The sequence below is a fragment of the Protopterus annectens genome, chromosome 13.part0 (assembly GCF_019279795.1).
Source record: "Protopterus annectens isolate FY-2018-M chromosome 13.part0, PAN1.0, whole genome shotgun sequence".
Classification (NCBI taxonomy): domain Eukaryota; kingdom Metazoa; phylum Chordata; order Ceratodontiformes; family Protopteridae; genus Protopterus; species Protopterus annectens.
In genome coordinates this window covers 861,849,668-861,871,397 of record NC_056747.1, presented here as the reverse complement: position 1 = coordinate 861,871,397, position 21,730 = coordinate 861,849,668, and the positions used below count along the sequence as shown (strand labels likewise).

General features: G+C 39.4%; 1 protein-coding gene across 1 annotated transcript in view; it reads left to right on the top strand.

The window, feature by feature from the left end:
- SYNRG (synergin gamma) overlaps window positions 1–21,730 on the top strand; it is a gene marked incomplete in the record, with an annotated part of 2,786,306 nt that overhangs the window by 1,241,542 nt on the left and 1,523,034 nt on the right. Inside the window, 1 exon segment of the mRNA XM_044054902.1 lies at window positions 18,508–18,789. Within this exon segment, the coding sequence (XP_043910837.1) occupies window positions 18,508–18,789 (282 nt within the window).

Sequence of the window (21,730 nt, the reverse complement as noted above, 5' to 3'; positions counted from 1 at the left end):
CATCGAGTTGTTCATTAGTTTTCACCTAAGCAAATGTGTCTGCTGACATAACAGTACACTTTGAACCAGTGTCTACTTCAATCTCTCTGGTTTACCATTGATCTGTACAGTACAAAACATTTCATTCTTTGCCAGTAAATTCACTGCATCAACCTTTTCATTATTTACTGACACACCATCTAAGTAGAAAGTAGAATTGTAGCTCTCTATATGATCAACTTGCTTTCTTGAGTGATCCTTCTTTATAACTGTGTGAGGTCTACTTGATTTGCAAAACTTTTGAAAATGATTCTGTTTTTTACAATTGTGGCATTGCTGACCAAATGCTAAGCATTTTTCTCTTGTAGACTTATGATTGGCACCACAATTGTGACAGTTAACAATAAAGCTGGATTTGTGATGTTCATCGTGTTACCCTGCTGCAGTCATCACACTTGGTTTATCCTGTCATCAGGCGGTCCCGCAGTCGGCCTGAATTCCAAAGTCTTGGTCCAGCGTCGGTTGCTGTCGCTTCTTCCCTGACGTCAGTGCGCCAGGGGTATATAAGAGGCATCCGACGCCATTTTCTTCAGTCTTTCTTGCCGCGCAGTGCCCGAAGCAGAAGCAGTTCGCAAGTGCCGGTCGGCTGACCCCTGAGATTTTCGAATCGAATTTCAGTCCGAAGTCTTCAAAGCTAAGTACCCTGTTGGGGAACCTTTTCTTGCCTCAGTCCAATGTCAGAAAAAGTTAACATACTTTACAATGTGGATTTGATTCCTTGGAAGTTTCTTGTAGAGCAGCTGTTACTGGGTCTGTTATACGTAGGCATGCTTGGTTAAAGGAACAAACCTCGCCAATGGGGCACTGCAACACAGAAGGGAGGAGAAGACAGGTCCCAAACTACTAGAAGACAAACACAATGACTTAAACCTCAAACTGCCAAGCAAAACTCTCTTGGCAGCTCCCTTGGGAGGAAAATTTGCTTTTTTTTTCAGACAACTGGCACATCGTCACAAAGGACAAATGGGTCCTAGACATTATCTCACAAGGATACAGATTCCATTTCCACACCTTGCCAAGGATAAAAGGAATGCCAAACCTGCCACAAAATCAATGGGCAGAGGCACAAAAACAAATTACATCTCTCATGGACAATGAGAGCCATTCAACTGGTACCTACACAGGAGCAAGGCCAAGGATTTTACTCAAGGCTCTTTCTAGTCACCAGAAAGGACAATGCTTGGAGACCCATTCTGGACCTTTCAATTCTAAACACCTTCTTGCAAGTACCCAAATTCAAGATGCTAACACTACAGCAGCTTCTTCCCATGTTGGGCAAGAAAGCTTGGCTAGTAACGTTGAACCTCAAGGAGGATACCTGCATGTCCCTATCAGACAAAATTGCAGAAGATACCTCCGTTTCATTGCAGGTTCAACCCATTACCAATTCTCTGCACTGCCCTTTGGCTTATCTACTGCGCCCAGGGTCTTCACAAAATGCCTGGCACCAGTAATTGCATACTGCAGACAGAGGAATTCAAATATACCCATATCTGGATGACTGCCTCATCCAAGAAGAAAGCAAGGACATTCTCTTACAACATCTGACTTTTGTAAAACACCTTCTAAGTTGCCTAGGGTACACAGTAAAAGAAAAGAAATCAGAACTAGTGCCCTCACAAAATATGACATTCCTGGGTGCCAGCTTGAATACAATGGCCCAGATGGCTTATCTGATGCCAGACAAACAACTGCAACTAACTCATTACTTCAAAATAATGGCAACAAAGACGCAACTCCCTGCAAGAAAAATTCTGCAGGCCTTGGGCTTCATGGCATCTTGCATACTACTAATACCATTTGCAAAACTGCATATGAGGAAATTACAATGGTACCTGAAAAGCGTATGGACTCAACACAGCCACAGCTTGGAAACAATGATACCTCTCATTCCCTGCCTTCAACAGGAGTTTTTTATGGTGGTCACAGGCATGTCACCTCAACAAGGGTCAGCCTTTCACCTTACCCCCAGCCAGGCAAACTATGACAACAGATGTATCGGACTATGCCTGGGGGGCACACATGGCAGGACGGTACGTTCAAGGCATATGGACTGCAGATCAAAGGAATCTGCACATCAATCAAAAAGAAAAGCTAGCTGTACAGAATGCTCTGACAGCCTTCAAGGAACTCTTACATCCAGGACAGCTTAGAATAAGGACAGACAACACCACAGTAATGTGGTACATAAACAAACAAGGGGGTACACACTCCTACCCTCTATGCAGGCAAGCAATGACCTTGTGGAACACAGCACTGGCGTACCAAGTTCAATTACAAGCTCAATCCCTGCCAGGAAAAAGGAACACATTGGCAGATGACCTAAGCAGAAACATCATGGATCCCCACGAGTGGAAACTGGATCCACAAGTATTTGCAATGATAACTCAAAAATGGGGGCGCCCAGACATAGACCTGTTTGCCAGCCCCCAAAACTATCAGCTATCAAAATTTTGCACAAGGACATTTCACCATCAAGCTTGGAAAGTGGACGCACTCTCATTCAGTTGGAAAATGCTGACAGTATATGCCTTTCCTCCATTGCCCCTTCTCACAAAGGTGCTGCTGAAAGTCAGGATGGAGAGACCCCGAATGATACGCATTGCCCCAGACTGGCCACGCCAGCACTGGTACCCACTACTAAGGAACATGGCCCAGGGCCCACCATGGATTTTACCACAAATTCCTCATCTGCTCACACAGCAAGGCAGTCAGATTCTACACAACCAGCTCAAAACCTTATATTTGGCTGCATGGCAAATCACCTAAGCAACCAGCCAGTTCCTCTTTCTCAAGCTGTTATGGCTGTCATTCTGGAGGCCAGGAGGCCCAGCACCAGGAAAGCCTATTCAGACAAATGGAAAAGATTTTGTGCCTGGAACCAAGCTAAAGGCCAAAATACTCCTCAGCCGGACATACCTCAGATTCTACAATATTTAACTGAGATGTTACACAAAGGGCTTTCTTTTTCATCTATTAAAATCCACGCCTAAGCTATTTCAGCTCACTACAACACGGATCCTCCCTTATTTTCACATCCACTTCTAAGACAGTATCTCAGAGGGGCCAAAAACATTAGGCCTCCCAGGAGAGCGCCAACACCAGCTTGGGACCTCAATTTTGTTCTGGAAAAACTTACGCTGCCACCTTTTGAGCCAGCTTTACTCAGCTGACTTAAAGTTTATATCATGGAAGACTGCCCTGCTGCTAGCAATTACTTCAGCCAGAAGAGTCCCAGAGCTACAGGCACTAATGTCAGTAGAGCCTTTCCTCATTTTTCATCGACAGAGTCTCTCTACGAACTAACCCCTCCTTTATGCCAAAGGTGGTATCCAGTGTGGCTCTAAATCAAACCATCCAGTTACCCACCTTCTTTCCAAATCCACAGAAGAAAGGAGAAAGACTTCTGCAGTCCCTGGAAATTCACAGGCAACTACATTACTACTTGGATAAAACTAAGGTTTTCAGAAGATCTGACCAACTTTTTGTATCCTATGCTACAGCATCACAAGGAAAGGCTATCTCAAAACGGACCATTTCCAAATGGATAGGACATTGCATACGTTTTTGCTACACCCATCATGGAAAACCAGTTACTGCTAGCATAAGGCCCCAATCCACCAGGGCAGCAGCTACATCTACAACCTTCCTCAGGGGGGGTGCTAACCAAGGATATTCTGGAAGCTGCAACTTGGAGTTCAGTACACACCTTCACCAAGCACTATCACTTACCACTTTACTCTTAAGACTAGAGCTGGCTTCGCCACTGCAGTTTTGCAGGGCCTCCTGGCCTCCTCTAACCCTGTTTGACTCCACCTCCCATCCTTAGCTTTGGGATTCTACCCAAGTGTGATGACTGCAGCAGGGTAACATGAATATAGTACAGTTTTGTACCTACCATAAATGTAGATGTTCGAGTGTGTACCCTGCTGCAGTTCAGGTTACCCTCTCTCCATCCCCTCTGACCTAACTAAAACCTTTCAATACCTTACATTCTGATACAACCTTTGTGGTGTATTTGCTTATAGCTGGAGGGATGTTTTGTTTGTGTTAAACTTTTATTATTGGTACTATCTACTGACCACCTTTTTGGGGGGGGGGGGCACCTAACATCTGGGACAAGAAAAACTGAAGAAAATGGTGTTGGATGCCTCTTATATACCCCTGGCGTACTAACGTTAGGGAAGAAGCGACAGCAACCGACGCCGGATCAAGACTTTGGAATTCCGGCCGACTGAGGGACCGCCTGACAACAGGATAACCTAAGTGTGATGACTGCAGCAGGGTATACACTCTAACATCTACATTTATGGTAGGTACAAAACTGTACTTTTTGCTGACTCACCCTTGTACTGCACTGAGCATGTCCTTTTCTTAAAACTTACTGGAAAATTACAGGTTTTACCTGAGGAGCCTGCAGGGGTAGCAGGTACCATGTGCTTAGGCCTGCTTCTGCTTGCCACATGTTGCACTGTCTACATTCTCTCTGGAGCCTGCTGAAACCATGCTCTTATCACTTTCAAGCATACTTGTGTGCCTCTCTGCAACTTCATAGATTTGACAAATCTCAATAGCTTTGCTCAACGTTAAATCACTGTCATGAAGCAAAATCTTTCTCACTGCAGCACTGTTAATACCACATACAAGCCTGTCCTTTATCAACTCATCTTTTAAATCACCAAACCGACACATTTTAGCTTTGTTTCTCAGGTTAGTTTTATAAGCTGCAAAAATTTCTCCTGGTTTTTGATCTCTTGTGTAAAATAAATGCCTCTCTTATGTAATATTTGTCTGGGGGTTACACATTTCCCTGAATTTGCACTTTCAACACTCGGGGTCTTCCCTTGGTTCAGTCCGTACAACAATATGATGGTTTTCACATTCTCCATCATATACTGCTGGTGCATACACAAATGAACTCTCTCTTTCAATGGTCTCAGACCCAGCTAGGTTTAGCAAAATGAATGCCTTGGTGTGTGCATCTTTATCAGAATAAGCTGCTTCTATAAAAATATTGTACTCTTGCTCAAATATTCTCCAGTTTTTTACAATATTCTGATCAAACACTGATGGTGACAGTTTTTGAAATCCATCTGCCATCAACACATACCAGTGAAGGCTTTTACAAGCATGCACGAACGCACACACACATATACATATGCCAGAAATTTATGCCAGTATTTGTAACTATGCCTAATGGCAACTCAACACCGTAAAACTCCACTACCAATCATGAGCGGACAGGTGATCTGCTGTGGCAACCCCTAACCGGGAAAAAGCCGAAAGAAGAAGAAAAAAAATTTGTAACTATGCCTGATAGCACAACAAGCCTCTGAATAACTGAACTTTGCAAAGCAAGTCTCTCGGGTACTGTAATACTCTTGAAATCACTTTACAGTAAGAAATCACCTCTTATCAATGTAAGAAACATTTCAGATAACTGCACTGTACGAATAAACTGGGCAGAAGAAACTCAGAGTAAGAAACATTTTGAAGTACTTGCACTTTATGAATAAACAATACACAGCACACTGAAACTTTCCCAAAATGTCTGTACTTTGCTACATAACGCTCTACAGTGCAAGAAACACTCTGTAATGGTGTCACTTTGCGAATAGACCCACCCAGCACATGAAACTCTTCAAAATGCATGTATTTTGACTGTACTTCGCACACAAATACACTCTTTGGTATAAATGCACAGTAATAAGCACATACTTCACACACTTTTAGATAATTTGAATAACTCTAGTTATGCCCTGAATACAGTGCGAAATAGTAGTTACGCCAAAACACAGTACTTTGCCGAAAAACATGCAGTCACTTTGCTTTATTTATGCTTAATGTTCCCTTTTTTGCCCTTATTATATTCTTTTTGGTCATTTAATCTTTTTTTCATGCCCATTATACTTTTCTTGTGATCATTTTACTCTAAACATGGCCATTTGGCTGTAAACATGCTAATTTTGCAATTCCGAACCCCTTATGTGCTTTTCTGATTCTCATTTTATCAAATATCTTAATTTTAAACATTTAATTTAATTAATAAACCTTTTGTGCCTCTTGCTTGTTTAATAATGTGGTTTGTGCCCTTGTAATGCTCCATTTTATCTTTTTTTTTTTTGCAAAATAAATCATTCATGCAAGTTTTCATTACCTTTGGTTCTTTTTCTGGCCCTTTTTTATGCTCATTTCTGTTAATTTACCTTCACTGTTAACTGCACCTCTTAGCTCTGAAAACATTCTCTGTAATTCCTGATGTTCTTCGTGTTTCACTGTTGCAGTCATTACATTTGGGTAATCCTGCTGGCAGGCTGCCCTCAGTCGGCCTGAATTCCAAAGTCCTGGGTCCTGCGTCGGCAGCTGCTGTCACCCCTTTATTCTCTGTAATTCCTGTTCTGACACCATGTCACTCATCTAGTCAGGATAAAATAAACAAGTTTTTTGTGGATTCTGTTTTAGCAGCTTTATTATGTACAAACACATCAGGATTGAAGTTGAATAACTTTTAACTTCAACAAGCAAGCTGTTACACTCATACACGCTGACTCTCTTGATGCAGTCTCAAAATGGCACTGAAGCTAACACATGCTTGCTATTTATATGCACGTACCGACTTTGAAATGCTTCTTAAAGGTACAATGCACACACAGTATTCTACATATGTTTTAAACTATCTTTAGAAGTTGGCCAGTATTGTACATCTCAAAGCCACTGAGGTGGTAACCATTTGAAATGTTGTGATTCCATAGAGTGAGTTTTTAAACATGGAGACTGAATGGCTGAAAAAACAGACTTGCATATACTAAGTCAAAGATGGCCATTTCTCAGAGTATTCCCTTTTCTCAGAGGTATGGTGATCTTGGAATTAGTATGTATGAGTTTGGGAGTGTAAGTTTAAAGGAGAACAGTGTTTGGGCTCCAGCCTTCTGTTGAATTTTCTGTATTTTTTGAGTGTTGGCACTCATTTGGAGTGCCAATATTTCAGTAGGGAGCCTAATGTGGTATTTGATTCCACAGGTGGTGAGCTTGATAAGCAAAAGAGTGCACTACAAAACTTGCAAAATGCACATGTGGAACCACCAGTCCTGGAGTGGCTGAGTGTAGTTCTCTAGAAGAGTTGTATGACACCACCAACGTTTCTAGGTAAGTGGGAACGAAATCATGAAGTGAGATGTACACCACACAAGGACCTTGTACATAATTCTAAACTGAGCTGGCAGCTTGTGCTTACCATGCAGGACAAGAGTAATATATGATGACCTGAATTGCCTGAAAGTACTCTGGCATTGGAGTTCTGCATCAACTGTAATCAGTCAAGTTTAGTGTTGCCAAGTCCCAGGTGATGTGGATTGCAGTAATACAGCCATGACAAGACCAGGGCATGAACTACTCCTGAAAGATCAGCTTGGTTCAAAAAATGCTTTATCTTGGATATAGGTTTATAGGTTCATAGTTATACACTAGGCTAGCAACCCACCAGGGTCTTTATATGTCTAGCTACGCAATGCAACCCAACCCAACCAGTTGTTTCCCCTTGTAACATTTGTTGTTAAATGGGGGGTATGTTATGTAGGGGTTTGCTAAAAAGGTATCTTAAAAAAGGTGTCTTAAAAAGTTTCTTCACCCACTTTTCTTGATAAACCCACAAATACTTGCTCTGTCTTGGATTGAATACTAGTCTATAAGCCGGACCTGTATTACCACCCTGAATTCCTACCATACTCAGTCAGTGACCACTCCCCTATACGTGTCTAAAAATTCTCTCCCCTCCTCTTTAGACCTCATAAATTTAGAGTGCTAACCAACTCCAACCCGGATACATTTAATAATTCTCTCTCTGCTATTGACTGGTCTTTCGTCTCTTCCCTACTTCTAGATGAAGCTGTCCTTCATTTCAGCTCCATCTTCCTAAGCATTCTGAATTCCCTTGCCCTCCAACTCTAATCGGTCTCTTATCCGTAACAGAGATTGCACCTGGAAACTCTGGATTAAGACCAACTCTCCCACAGACTACCAACAATACAGGGAATTCCAAAATTTATAATTTGTATTGGGTATTTAAATGGTTGCTTTGTACTATGATTTGCACACTAAAGAAGGATTAGTCCTGAAATCTTTGTGATTGGAATAAAGTGTTTTTTTAGCTACTACTTTATTTCACCCAACATTTGCAGTACTTGGATTTTTTGCTGTGTAATTCTGAAATTTAACCAAAAAACACACAAACTCTGACCAAAAGAACTACTTCCTCTCACCCCAAGATAGTGAATCCGGAAACACTGAAAATGTTTGAAGTACTGTCAACAAAATTCTCCAACCAGGAAATCCTTCAACTCCCAACCCCTGCCCCAATAACACACCCCTAGAAACTGCTTCAGTTTTCAATTCATACTTAGTAGATATCATCAGCAAAGCTATGCAAACTGTCACCCAACCAGCCCCACGCCCCCTACCACACCAACTGCAAAACAGCCTTTTCTCACTAAAACCCATTCCACCCTGCTATATCAAAAAACTTCTTCTCAAACTTAAATCATGTTCCCCTTCAGCTGACAGCCTGCCTCCTCTCTTCCAAAAAGCTGTTACTGACTCCATAGCATATCCTGTTTCCATCCTCATAAACTGATCAATTAGTGCATCCACTGTTCATGCGCTCTGGAAAAGGTTCCACACTGTACCAATCCACAAAGGTGGAAATTCTGTTGAGCTCTCTAATTATCAACCTATTGCCATACTCTCTCCCCTCTCCAAAATTCTTGAGCACTCTGTTTATAAATAAATCTCAGCTTATCTTACTCATGAAAACTTAATTACTCCTACTTGACATGGCTTCCGCCTCCACATCAGCACTTATGTCCCTTATTAACTCCATCTCCCTAGCTAGAGACGATGATAAACTAGTGTCTTACATCTTTTTAGATCTCTCCAAAGCCTTTGACACTCTCACCCCATCCTCCTGTCTAAACTCTCTCAACTCAACCTCTTCTCAGCAACCATCTCCTGGTTCAATAGCTACCTCATAAACAGACTGCATTCTGTAAAATGGCTATCTGCTCTTTCTCTTTTTTTCCCCCATCAAAATGGGCATCCCTCAAGGCTCTATTTAGGCTCCTTCCTTTTTAACATTTTTACTAACCGTCTTCATACATCCTGTCCTCAGTTTTCCCTTATACAGTATGCAGATGACTTAACCATAATTTCTACCACTGACAGCCCACTGACCTTCTAACCATGACACAAAGATCTTTTAACTTCACTGAAACATGGCTTGCTAACAACAAACATACTAAACCCTAAAAATACAAAATGTCTTCTCTTCCTCCCGAAATCCCTTTATCATCTTAAATCCTCATTCACCATCTCTTCCCTCAACAACACTACGATCATAGCTGAATCCCACACTAACCTGCTTGGAGTAATAGTGAACAATCAACTAAAATTTGACCTTCATGTAGTTAACTGCATCAAGAAAACCCACCAAAAGCTTGGTTTACTCTATAGAAACAAAAGGTTCCTCACACCCAACTCCAGGATCTCACCAGCCCAAGCTTACCTTCTCCCCAACCTCTTTTACTGCTCTCAGATTTTAACCAACTTACAGTCTTCACTACTTTCCAAACCTGAAACCACCTACAACAAAGTTGCTAGATTTGCAGCCAATCTGCCCGCAAGATCACACCACTGTGACACTCTCCAGACACTCAGCTGGATAGAGTTTCCTAACCAACTGTTATATACTCAACTTCTCATTATCCTTGCTATTTTGAATAAGCCCTCTTCTTGCCCTAGCATTTCCTTACTTGTTTCCTTTTATAAGCCCTCTCAATACCTCAGAAGCTCTGACCAGTGTCTCTTACAAATTCACAAACCTAAAAATTCTGTTGGACAGAATCTCTACAGCTACTTCCCTGCTCTTGCATGAAACAAGCACCCTATAACCCTTAGGAACATTTCCCCCACATGCACAAATTCAAGAAAACTCTCAAACTGTACCTTAATAGCACATGGATTTGCCTCTGTAATCATCCCACATGACTCACCCCCCCTTCTCTATCACTATCCCCTCTCTTCCTCCCTTTCCTACTACCATAACTCACTTAACAACTGCTATGTATTGTACAGTTACCCAATGAAGATAACCCAATATGTTATGTAAATTCATTCACATGTTTTATTGTATATTTCTTTGCTAAGCTTTTTCTTCAGTGTTATAATGCCTCTTACTATATTGTACTGTGGAGCTTTATCTACATTTGCTTAACTGTTTTAGTGTATATCTTTCACTGTATTCAACTTCAATTTTGTAAATTGTTCTTGCTTGCTTGTACTGTAGAGCTTTTCTCCCTGGGCCTCTGCTGAAAAAGTGCTTTTGCTCAGATGGTCAATCCCAGTTAACAAATGTCAAATAAAAAAAGTAGTGTTCTTCTGAGCATTAACTATGTAATGTGGGGGTGTATGCTTTACAGTCCAACCACAAATTTAACAAAGCCAACAAAAGTTTACTTTTGTTTGTAAAGTCATATTTCACAAATGTGTTTGATGCTTTACAGTCTCACATTCATTCACTAATTTCAGTGTTGTTGGTCTTCTTCCTGATCATTTCTATCTCCTAACACCAGACTCCGGTTCAAGTCTAAGGTACTCCTGATTCTTCTAGTCAATATCTGTGTTTTTTGTGTCTCTCAAGCATTTTTTCTTTGGAACACTGGGAATGTTTCGCTGTCAAAGTATCTCCATCATTGTCAGAAGAATTAGAAGCAGAGACCCCTTCTGTTTGCTTGCCTCACTTTGTGTTGGATAAACTTTGTTTTCCAGTTTCTGTGGTACAGCAGAGAATCTCAGCTTTTCTCTGTACCTTCTGTTTTCTAACTCTATCTTTTGAAACAGCTCTTCTTGGTCTCACACTCGGCCATGCTTTCCTTCATTCCAACCTCTGATTTTTGCAGTTTTATTAATGCATTTGAATAACTTGTTCAAGCTTCTTCTGTTTTTCCAGCATTTTGTTGTTTGAGGTGATTCTTTTAGTGTTGTATTTATCTTGATCAACGTTGAGTACTTTTTAATGTTTTTTTTTCTCTAAATTACTGGGAGCTATTTTTTAAACACCTTCACTGAATTATCACTTGTAACATAGGCAAACTTACATTTATATAAAAGTAATCAAACCATGTTGCCAAGTTCACATTTACAAACATTGTACATCATGAATATTCTGTACAATATAATCAAATGAAAATTACATAAATTGTTCAATGCCTGCCTTCTCTTAAGCAGCATTCTGCTTCAAAACATTTTTCTTAGTGTGTATTATTCCCACGATTTCCATTTCTTCCTATGCAATTTTCTTCTACCTTTTTCTAAAGATCCCACTTCCTGTTCTTTTATGTCTGTTACAGTATTCACTGCTTCAAGTGTGGTTTCTTTACTCTTTGATTTCCATTTTCTAGTAATTGCTTTTTTTTTGGTAACCACCAGAATTAATCTTAACAAGTCCTTACTATGTATAAGCAATTCAGATCCTATATCTCTGCTCATATAATTTATTTCCTTAGCTACACTCATTTGCTTGCCATGTATTACTAACACATTACCCTTTAGGGAATTTTTAAAGTCTGCCAGCTCATTACACACTGAGGACATATGTTTCTGCCTTCTACTTGAGGAGAAAAATCTTTGGAGTCTGCTTGAAGTATAAACATATCTCTAGAAACACTGCCCTGCAAAAAGCCTAAATCTTCTAGATTTTGTTGCATATTTGGGAATCATATACATGGCCTCCAATTGTTTCTTTGTGAATTGCTTATCTAATCTATTTTTATGATCTCCTCTGATTGATTCTTATAGTTATCATGTAGTATTTTACATGCCCTACTAATTATCACTTTTTTAACAGCAGCTTCTGTACTAGATTCAGCTAAAAACTCAACCAATGTAGGTCTTCATTTAGGATTCGCCTATCCTTTTCTCTTCACTTGTAGTGTGATATAAATCCCTGATAGGGAGGGCAGTCACTAGCCTGCAGTCAATTATATGTCAGTCTTGGCAATACCTTTGCCATTCTTTTAGCTGTTATAGACATAAACACTTTATAATCATAGTTTAAAATTTAAATGTGCCTATATGAGGTTGGATGTGATAGGTTGTTACTGTCTTAAGGTATTACAGCCACTGCAGCTTTTTTCCAGGATGTTGATGATTCCCCTCTTTTTACAATACTGTTAAAATCTTCCAGATCTTTTTTCCAGATCTTTATCACTCCCCCCCCCCCCCCTAGCTTCCAGACTCGCACCAGAATGCCATCTATTTGTAGAGACTGGAAACTTTCCTTCAGATTGATTATACATCACCATTTTTATCTAATTTCCTCCTATCTTAACTGTCAATTATTGAACCTTATTTACCTCTAACCTTGGCATATTTAGTCTTCCATAAATATTTATATTTCTGCTTTTTCTTGATTTTCCTACTTGTCTGCTTTATACAAATTTTCATAAAATTTCTGAAATATCTCTAATACCTCTACACGATCTCTGGTTATTTTTCTTGTAAGTTCCCCAAGTTTGGCAGTAACCCTTTCTACTTTCTGTTGGCTAAGTCATTGTGCCAAAAGTTTTTGTACTCTGGAGTTATCAAAAAACAGTTGCTTAACAGCAATCTTTCTAAACCCATGCATGTTATCCAGGCACTCCTTTATTTTCTCTTTAGCACATTGCAGTTGTGCCTGTTCTTGTTCTGTGAGATTCCCCTTTTTCTTTAATGCTTTAACCTTTGTCAGTGCCTGTAAATAATTCTTGTTACATGTTAACCATATCTCTTTTTATTTTATTTCTACCCTATTTTTAAATGCCACTTTCATTTTATCATACTCTATAGCTACAACTTTTGCAGTACTGCTAGCCATCTGTTGAACCAAAGCTGAAACTTGAACTGCTTTTTGCTTAACAGCTGCAGGATCCATACTAGTCAGTGTTTTCTCTTCACTTTTTCTGGTCTTATTTTCTTTCAGGTTCTCCAATTTCTTCTTTGCTATCATCCAGGCAGTGTACTTACTAATTAGTAACTGAATTTTACCCAAATGACAATTTCATTAGCAATCCTTCTGTTTTCATACTGGAAGAGCTGAAATTAAGCTGTTGATCTGTGTGTAGCCATCTTTGATGTGGGTCTCACTGAAGTCTTGTTTATTCTTTTTTTGCTTGCCTGGACTTTTAATTTCCTTTGTGATAGATTTCAGTCACTAAAACCCTATTCTCTTTCCCCTGTGCTGGCTGTCCTCTCCTCTGCTTTCTTTTCCACCTCCCCTTTACCTCTCCTGTCTGTAGCTTTTCCACCTGTACATCCATCATTCTCAGTCTTCCTTATTGTTTGTACTGGATTCCCCTCTTAGTTCTTTGTAGAGTTTAAGGAGGTGACTTGCATGTCTGCAAGTTTGTTATACCACTACAATGTTTCTGAAATTGGTTGCTTTTTCTAAGATTTTTTTAAGAAACTTTGTAAGGATGGGTAAGGAATACTGGTATACATACACACTGTAATAATCCATAAGAGAAGACTTCCATTTATTTATAACATGTAGAAATAATTTAAACAGTAACTCTGGTTTACAGGTGATGGAGCTGTTACTTTATCTGCTGGAAGTCATCACATATATGTAACTTTGTGGTGCATGCAATGTATTCTAAACCATTGACATTTATACTACTTGTGTTAATACGAGTGAGTTAGACAATAAAAATACTTTGTAATTATGTTGCACACTCCTTCATGACTAGCTAGATTATACTATTTTTAACCTCTCCATGTTTGTGTTTCTGTAAGAAGGCCTGGGTGCCTGATCTCCAGCTTTGCCAAGAGGTGAGTGTAGTTGGCATTTTTGGAAACCATATAAAGGGCTAAAGTAAAGAAAATCCTGTCAGTGCTTAGAAGTTTAATTTTTCTGTTTTGATTTTGTTGACAGGAAATTAAAACCCATTTTATATTTTGAATTTGCTGCAAAACTAAGAGCTTTGATTCCTGGTCTCAAGAAATGAGGGCATCTGTAGACCAATCTTAGACTTGTGAAAAGTAAACAAACCTTAACCCTGGACAAGGTCTCTTATTTGACAACTTATCTGCAGAACCTGGTGAAAAAGCAGACAGTCACAGCAAAGGAATTCCTAAAGGCATTGGGGTATGTGACATATTGCGTCTTACAAAACTGCACATGAGAAAACTGCATTGGTTCCTAAAAAAACACATGGGAATAGCATTCACAACCTTTAAAAAACCCTGGTACACCTTCTTCCCTGCGTAAAAAGGAAATAATTTGGTGGAAAAAGAGCATTTTACAGATCCTGGGAAGCTTCTGTTTATCATATAGAAAAAAATATCACCTCAGACGTAGCCTGGGGAGCACATTTAAGACAGCTGAAGGTGCAGGGAATTTGGACTCCAGAACAAAGAAAACTACACAAAACAAATGTTGGCAGTGTTTCTGGCAATAAAAACCTTTCAAAGCAAACTGACCCCAGGAATACTGCAGATTTGGACAGACTTCATCACAGCGATGTGGTACGTAAACAAGGATGGATTCATTCATACTCCCTGTGGTGTTTAGTGGTAAAGGTATGGCTTCTGGCACAAAAACTAACATTAACAGCATCCTTCATCTTGGGCCAGAACAACACCATGGCAGATTCTCTGAACAAATGGATGCTGAAGAGAGAGGTCTTCTTTGACCTCACCCACCAGTTGGGAAACCCCAGTGTAGATCTCTCTGCCTTACCTCTGAACAGATACCTTCTCCTTCAGATGGTTAGACCTCTTCCTGTCTGCCTTCCCTCCACTACCAATTAATCCCCAACGTATTTGTGAAAGTGAGATCAGACAGGCTCAGCATGATACTCTCAGCTCCCTTCTAGCCAAGGCAGCACTGGTTCTCCTTTCTGTTTACCCTCAGCAAAGGGCGATAATATACTGTTCTCCTAGTGATAAATCTACTCACCCAACATAAGGGGTCTGTCCTTAAACCACATCTGAGCACACTCATTCTGACAGCCAGGAGGATTGGATTCTAATACCAAATAAATGCATTGTATTCTACTAAAGTGTTGAAAAAATGTTTCTGTTTGATGCCGGGCTAAAGGCATGATACTACTTAATGCTAGCGTGAATCTTTTGTTGAACTACCATTCAGAATTGCTTAAGCAGGGCCATTCTTATTCAAGTATGATTATTATTATTATTATTACTACTGAAATGGATTCAACGGGATGTGTATTCTACTTTGTTAACAAATTCAAAACAAAGTAAACTAAAGTATTAAAGTACATGCAGCTGCCATTTCTACTTGCATACCTTGTTTTCCACTTATTTATACTCACCCTAATTTCAAACCATTTCTTAAAGGGTAATGCACCTGAGACCACTCAGGAGAAATTCTGTACCCTTTTGGGACTTGAAATGTGTTTTTAACTATGTATTAGAAAATCTTACCCTGCCATCTTTTATGCTCACGTGGAAGACCTCCCTGCTGATCACAATAATCTCAGCCATCTGGGTCTTAGAACTGCAAGTCCTGATGTGCAGAAAGCCCATCACTGTATTCCATAATTATAGTTACCCCGAGAGCTAATCCTCCTTTCATGCCCAAGATAGTCAGAGTTCTCCTTAAATCAAGTTATACACCTACCAGCGTTCTTCCCTAATGCTTATAATAAAGCTGAACAATTAGGGGCTACCTTAGCAGGACACAGTCTGAAAACAGAGCAGACCAACTTTTGGTGGCCTTTGCAGAAGGAAACGAAGGCAGACCTGTCTCCAAACAAACAATTTCAAAATGGTTAGCTAATTGTATTATCCTTTGCTGGCCTCATCATGGAAAGCAACTAACACCATCAGTCAGGGCACAAATTCATGAGAGACAAAACGGCCACTGTTACTGTCCTAAAAGGTTTCCCTATTCAGGCCATCTTGGAAGCTGCCACATGGTCTTCTGTCCACATCTTTACCAAACACTGCCATTTAGGCACTGCATCCAGGGCTAGGATAAGTTTCCCTACTGCCATTCTACAGGAAATTTGCCATTCTACAGAATCTCCTGTCCCAGTGGCCCCTCAAGCCAACCAACTACCCAATCTGCAGTTTTGGGAGTCCTCCAAGGATCAGTACTGCAACATTGATTACGAAGAACATGATACAGTTGTTACACTTACCATTATTGTAGATGTTCAAGTAGATCAGTGTTGCAGTCTTGACTTCCACCATCCTTCTCTTCTGTCTGTTTGACCTCCAATGGCTGGAGATTGGGAGGATACCCTAAAACTATCATCATCCTCTTCCTGTACCCCCTTCCTTTCCTTCTAGGATTTGAACCACTGGGAAGGTCGTGCTGTCCTCAGGCATTGGATTCACTTTCGCAACCTAGCAAGACTTGAAGATGGTGCTGACAGACAACCATCATTTACTTTGATGTCCAGATGTTGGTCCTCAGACGTCCATTGGCTGGGGATGATACAAAGACTTGGGGATCAGACCGGTCATGGGCTTCTGCATGACAGGAAGACGCAAGGATTAGTATTGCAACATTGATCTATTTGAACATCTACAATCGTAGTAAGTGTAACAGAACTGTATTTTACATAGACACACACACACACGCAGTACAGGCATTTTTGGAATCATTTGAGCAGTCACAACATTGATTTCAGCTGCTTAAATTATCTGCAGACTGCACCCAAGTTCAGCAATAGCAACTGCGTTGCTAAATTACAGGGACCTATGACACCTCTTCTAGTGTGTGTCATACCTATAAAAATAGCTTGAACCTGGGAAGGCTGCATACACCTTTAGATACAAGTTTGATAAGGTTCCTATATATATATATATATATATATATATATATATATATATATATGTGTATATATATATATATATATGTGTATATATATATATATATATATATATGGATTCCCTTCACAAGCTTGAAGTTTTAAATAAGATCAAAGTTCTAAACCTTTGAACGTTTTGAATGGGGGTGGCTGTACAGCTCAGAAGGGGAAATTTACTGATTTTCTCACAGTAGTGCGATCTCGGAGTTGGTATATATTTTTAGCATGGGGTGTGGGGGGTGCAGGGGGGCTTACCCCCCTGCAAAAACGTAAAAAAAAAAATATTTTTATTTATTACAATTTTGAAGTTTCAAATCTTCGATCTCATGGTCTTGACCATTTGTAGTTCGAAGTCTTGAAACTTCGAGCTTGTAAAGTAGATCCATATAGATTTTAGATAGGGTGTGGGTATATGATATGATATGTGTGTGTGTGTGTGTGTGTATATATGTGTGTATATATATATATATATATGGATTCGTATCACTTCACCAAAAGACCGTTTCACTGACACCCATTTCACTGAGAACAAATCACTTAAAGTTAATTTCACTGAAAGTTCATTTCACTGACAAGTAGTACTGTAAGGCAAGTCAAAGGTATATGTCCTTTTCCCCACTGTAGTGCGATCCTGGTGTTAGTGTATATATATATATATATATATATATATATCTAGTTAGGGGGTGTGAGGGGCATAGCCCCCCCCCACACTTAATTTGGTTTTCTGTTGTCTGGTTTTGTTTTACATTATTTGGTAAAATCCAACTAGGTGGGGGGGGGCTATACCCCCCACCCACCCCCTAACTATATATATACTAACACCAGGATCGCACTACAGTGGGGAAAAGGACATATACCTTTAACTTGCCTTAGAGTACTACTTGTCAGTTAAATGAGTTTTAGGTGAAATGAGTTTTAGGTGAAATGAACTTTAGTTGATTTGGTCTCAGTAAAATGGTTGTCAGTGAAATGGTCTTTCAGTGAATTCAGTGAAGTGATACGAATCTATCTATATATATATATATATATATATATATATATATATATATATATATATATATATAAAATAAACCATTAAATGTATGGTAGGGGATAAAGGAGTACCCAGAGAAAATCGTTATGGACACAGGTTGAACAACATGCAGCTGCCATAAAGGCAGCAACTGCAGGTTAGAATTAAACCCTCAACCCTAGACCTGTGAGGCAAAGATCCTACAACTGAAGCTGCAGTTTGATCGATATGAGTTACCATTATGGTCTGTCATGATTTTGCATAAGGCTGGCTGTTACTGTTTGGCAATCACTACATTGTTTACGTTTCCTGTATAGACTTGCTTTAATTTGGGTAATGTAGGCTGGCTAATTATGCACTAATTTATATTAACTTAACTGTATATGTATGCTGTTTAGCACTAAAAAAGATAAGTTCATGTCAAATAAAAACTCCTAATTGATAGGTTAATTTGATATTGACTGAAGTTTTAACCATGCTATAACTTTTCAATATTATAGTATTAAGCAATGCTGTTAAATTATTCTGGTGGCTTTTATAAGCTGGTAATGATAGTTTTTTTTTCTTCCATCTCATTGTTTTCAGAGAGGAATTCCTGCTATGAGTCTCGATGCATTTAGTCAGCTTCAGGCTGCCCCTGTCCCAACACTGTCAGGTTCCCCATTATCAATGCCTCCCACAGTGCCTCCGCAACCAATGCTCTCAATGCTTGCTGCACCTGGTGTCTCTGTTCCTCTCAGCATTGGACAACCTGTGATGGGACTAAACATGACTGCACCAGTGACCAGTACTGCACCTCCAATTTCCACTGGATTCATGATGTCATTTCCTGTACCTCAGGTTAGAACAGCTCTGTGCATCTTTGTGTGACCCTGGTATACTTGCTTTGTTTAATTGAAGTTGGTTATATATTGAATGTTTTTGGCATTTTTCATTTGGTTTTGAAATGGAAATGTTACTAGGAAACTGCACCATGCCTGGTTTGATTGTGGCCCTCTATAACATTGCTAAGCCAATCAGTTTCTTTACTTTCAATGTAGTTTGTTCCTTTTTTCAGGAAAAATAACTGAAAAATTTGTCACTCTGCATGTGTTAATGATAGTGCATTTATTTTTGTAACATATATTCTAGTGTATAAAATGGGGTTCGCGTATGTGTTTTCACAGTATTTTGTATTAGTGTTAAAAATAAAGGTGTTGTGATTTTGGCACTCTTTTAGCAAAAAGATTGTTTATCTCCTTGATCCATTTAAATGTCACATGATTATGTTGCTTGCACATACTCTAAAGGGCTATTTTAATGGTTTATTTACTTTACTTCAGTGTTTAAGCATATGTTTTCTGGTATGGTTTCCAAGACACTTAATGTTGAAGTGCCAACATATGCATTAAACCTACTGCAGTACCCAAGTGCTTTTAAACATTGAAGTACCAACATGTATAATAAATGTTAATGTAAAATATTGCAGTAAATGTGGTACGCCTCACTGATGAGCAGGGCAGGGGTGGGCAGTGATTACTCAAAACTCATCTGTTGCATTTCACAGACTCATGTGGACCACGGTAGTTTATTGTGACATTAATAAAAATTATATTGAACACTTCAACAAATTATCTGATCTTACTTTAAGTCTATGTTCTTAACCTGACACACCTATGTAACTGTATCTATTTGGCAGTAGAACTGTACAAAAGTTGCATAACTGTTAATAGTGGCATTTTAAGCTATTGACACTGTGCCAGGTGTAGTGTATGCACAACTGTGTGCATACCCTCTTCTTTCTGAATACGTTCTGCTATCATCTGGAAATTTGCATGCTTGTATTACTTTGTAATGCTGTTACTAGCATAGTTGATTGTGCCTCGATGTTTTCTTCTTGAGATGATTACATTTTCTGGATTTTGCTTTACTTTTTTGTTAACATTTTCTTTGTTTAGAAACTAGTTGTCTGTTCTATTAGTCTGAGTAGAACATTAGTAATTGCAGTCATTAACCCAGCCAATGAGTTAGAACAAACGTTCCCACATGTGATAAAGGTAACCCAGATTAGCATTCTTGGAACCAGGGTTTATCAGGTATGGAAAAGGTGAATAACTGACATATCTCTTCACTTTGGGATAGGGTAAGTTTGGTTCCTTTGTATTGTGATACAGCTCTGTTAAATGACAGAAAGTTTATGCCAGACAATGCACCAATGAATGGGAGTTGGACAGGATTCTGCACAGTGAGGGCATACCTGTGTATGTATGTATGTGCTTCATTTCTGCAGCTAATGCATGTTTTAAGATGATATAGTGAGGTAATGGAGGTTTTTGGTACATCCCAAAAAAGTAATCATGAAGCATGCAGTGGTCTTCATCCACCCCGTGCTCTTGGAGGACTGAATGTTAATAAACTATGTGCAAAGATCTGAAGGTTGAAGTCAATAAAAGCCTGAGAAATCAAAAAGTTACTGCTGAATTTAAAATTTATCTAAATCTTTCCCAGTCCTGGAGCATATATGTTCTGCATGCTGATTCATTAGCACATTTCAGTAACCCTGCAAGTCCTAATGCTAAATCAGACGTTAACCAGTTGGTAATATGAGAGGATAGCACCCAGTATTCCTGGTGAACTTTCTAGAGTTTCCAGTCCTTAACCCCTAGCTGCAGACTGAAATCTGAACTTGCATAAAAAACAATAAAAAATAATTATGTTACAGCTTGCTGTTAGATTCATGAAATGCCATGAACTGTAGAGTTGTGAAACCCAGTTGTGAATACTGGCTTCACCACTCTTCACAAAAGCTTATTTCCTGATCCTTTGATACCTGTACTTCAAAAGATTTTGTGCATCTATCAGCAGGCACCCACACTGTGTGTGTGTGTGTTCAAAAACACCCACTCGGAAAGCAAAGCCACACACAGAATAACAAATTAAAACTATCAATTAACTGTACATCGGCACGAAACTGCAAGAACACCAACTAAGCTGTAGACTTTCTAAGACTTGAACATTTTATTTAATTTATATAAACTGCTAGCAGAATACTAGTCTTTCTTTAGGACTTTTATACTGTCCAAAAGCAAGTGTTAGTACTTTAAGTTAAGTAAAGTTTTATGTTTTATAAGGTCGATAATTTATTTTGTGTACATGTCCTTTTTTTTTTTTTCTTCCTATTAATCACTGTTGTAGTACTCTTGACTACTTGGACTTCAGCCAGTGAAGGCCAGACATATGACCTGACTTCTGGAGCTCAACATTCTTCTCCTCCCCTTCCTACTTTGCAGGTGTCTTTCTGTCAGGAGTGTTAGGATGTTCCTTGTATAAGAAATACTGTTATACATATTTGTTGCCATAGTTCATGCTTCATGTATCAGTACCATTGCATCTGAAGCCTTGCATGGTTTGGCCTGCCCTTGAGTTGAGAACAGCTAAGTATTCCATTGGAGAGTGTTCCTTTTTTGCAACTGTAGTGGCAGTTGCTGAAATTTGGGTAGCCTTATACTCAGTCTGATATCAGACTGTGTATTAAGGCTTTTCAGGACCTAGGAAGGGTAGACATCTTGTGCAGGCAGATTTCATACACATACTTCCACATCATTTGTGTATTTTGCCTAGACCCAGAAGATATTGTAGAAGACTGTAGAGTCTGTCAGGTATTTATCCTTAAAACTCTGAGAAGCAAACAGCATTCCCTGTAAAAGCTGCTTGGATTGGAAGCTTGAGACCTATACCTGGTCCACCATGAGTTCCTTGATTTCATCCTAGACCCCTGATGTCCCCACTATAAAATAAGCAGTTTCAGGATAGTGTTATGGGTGATATA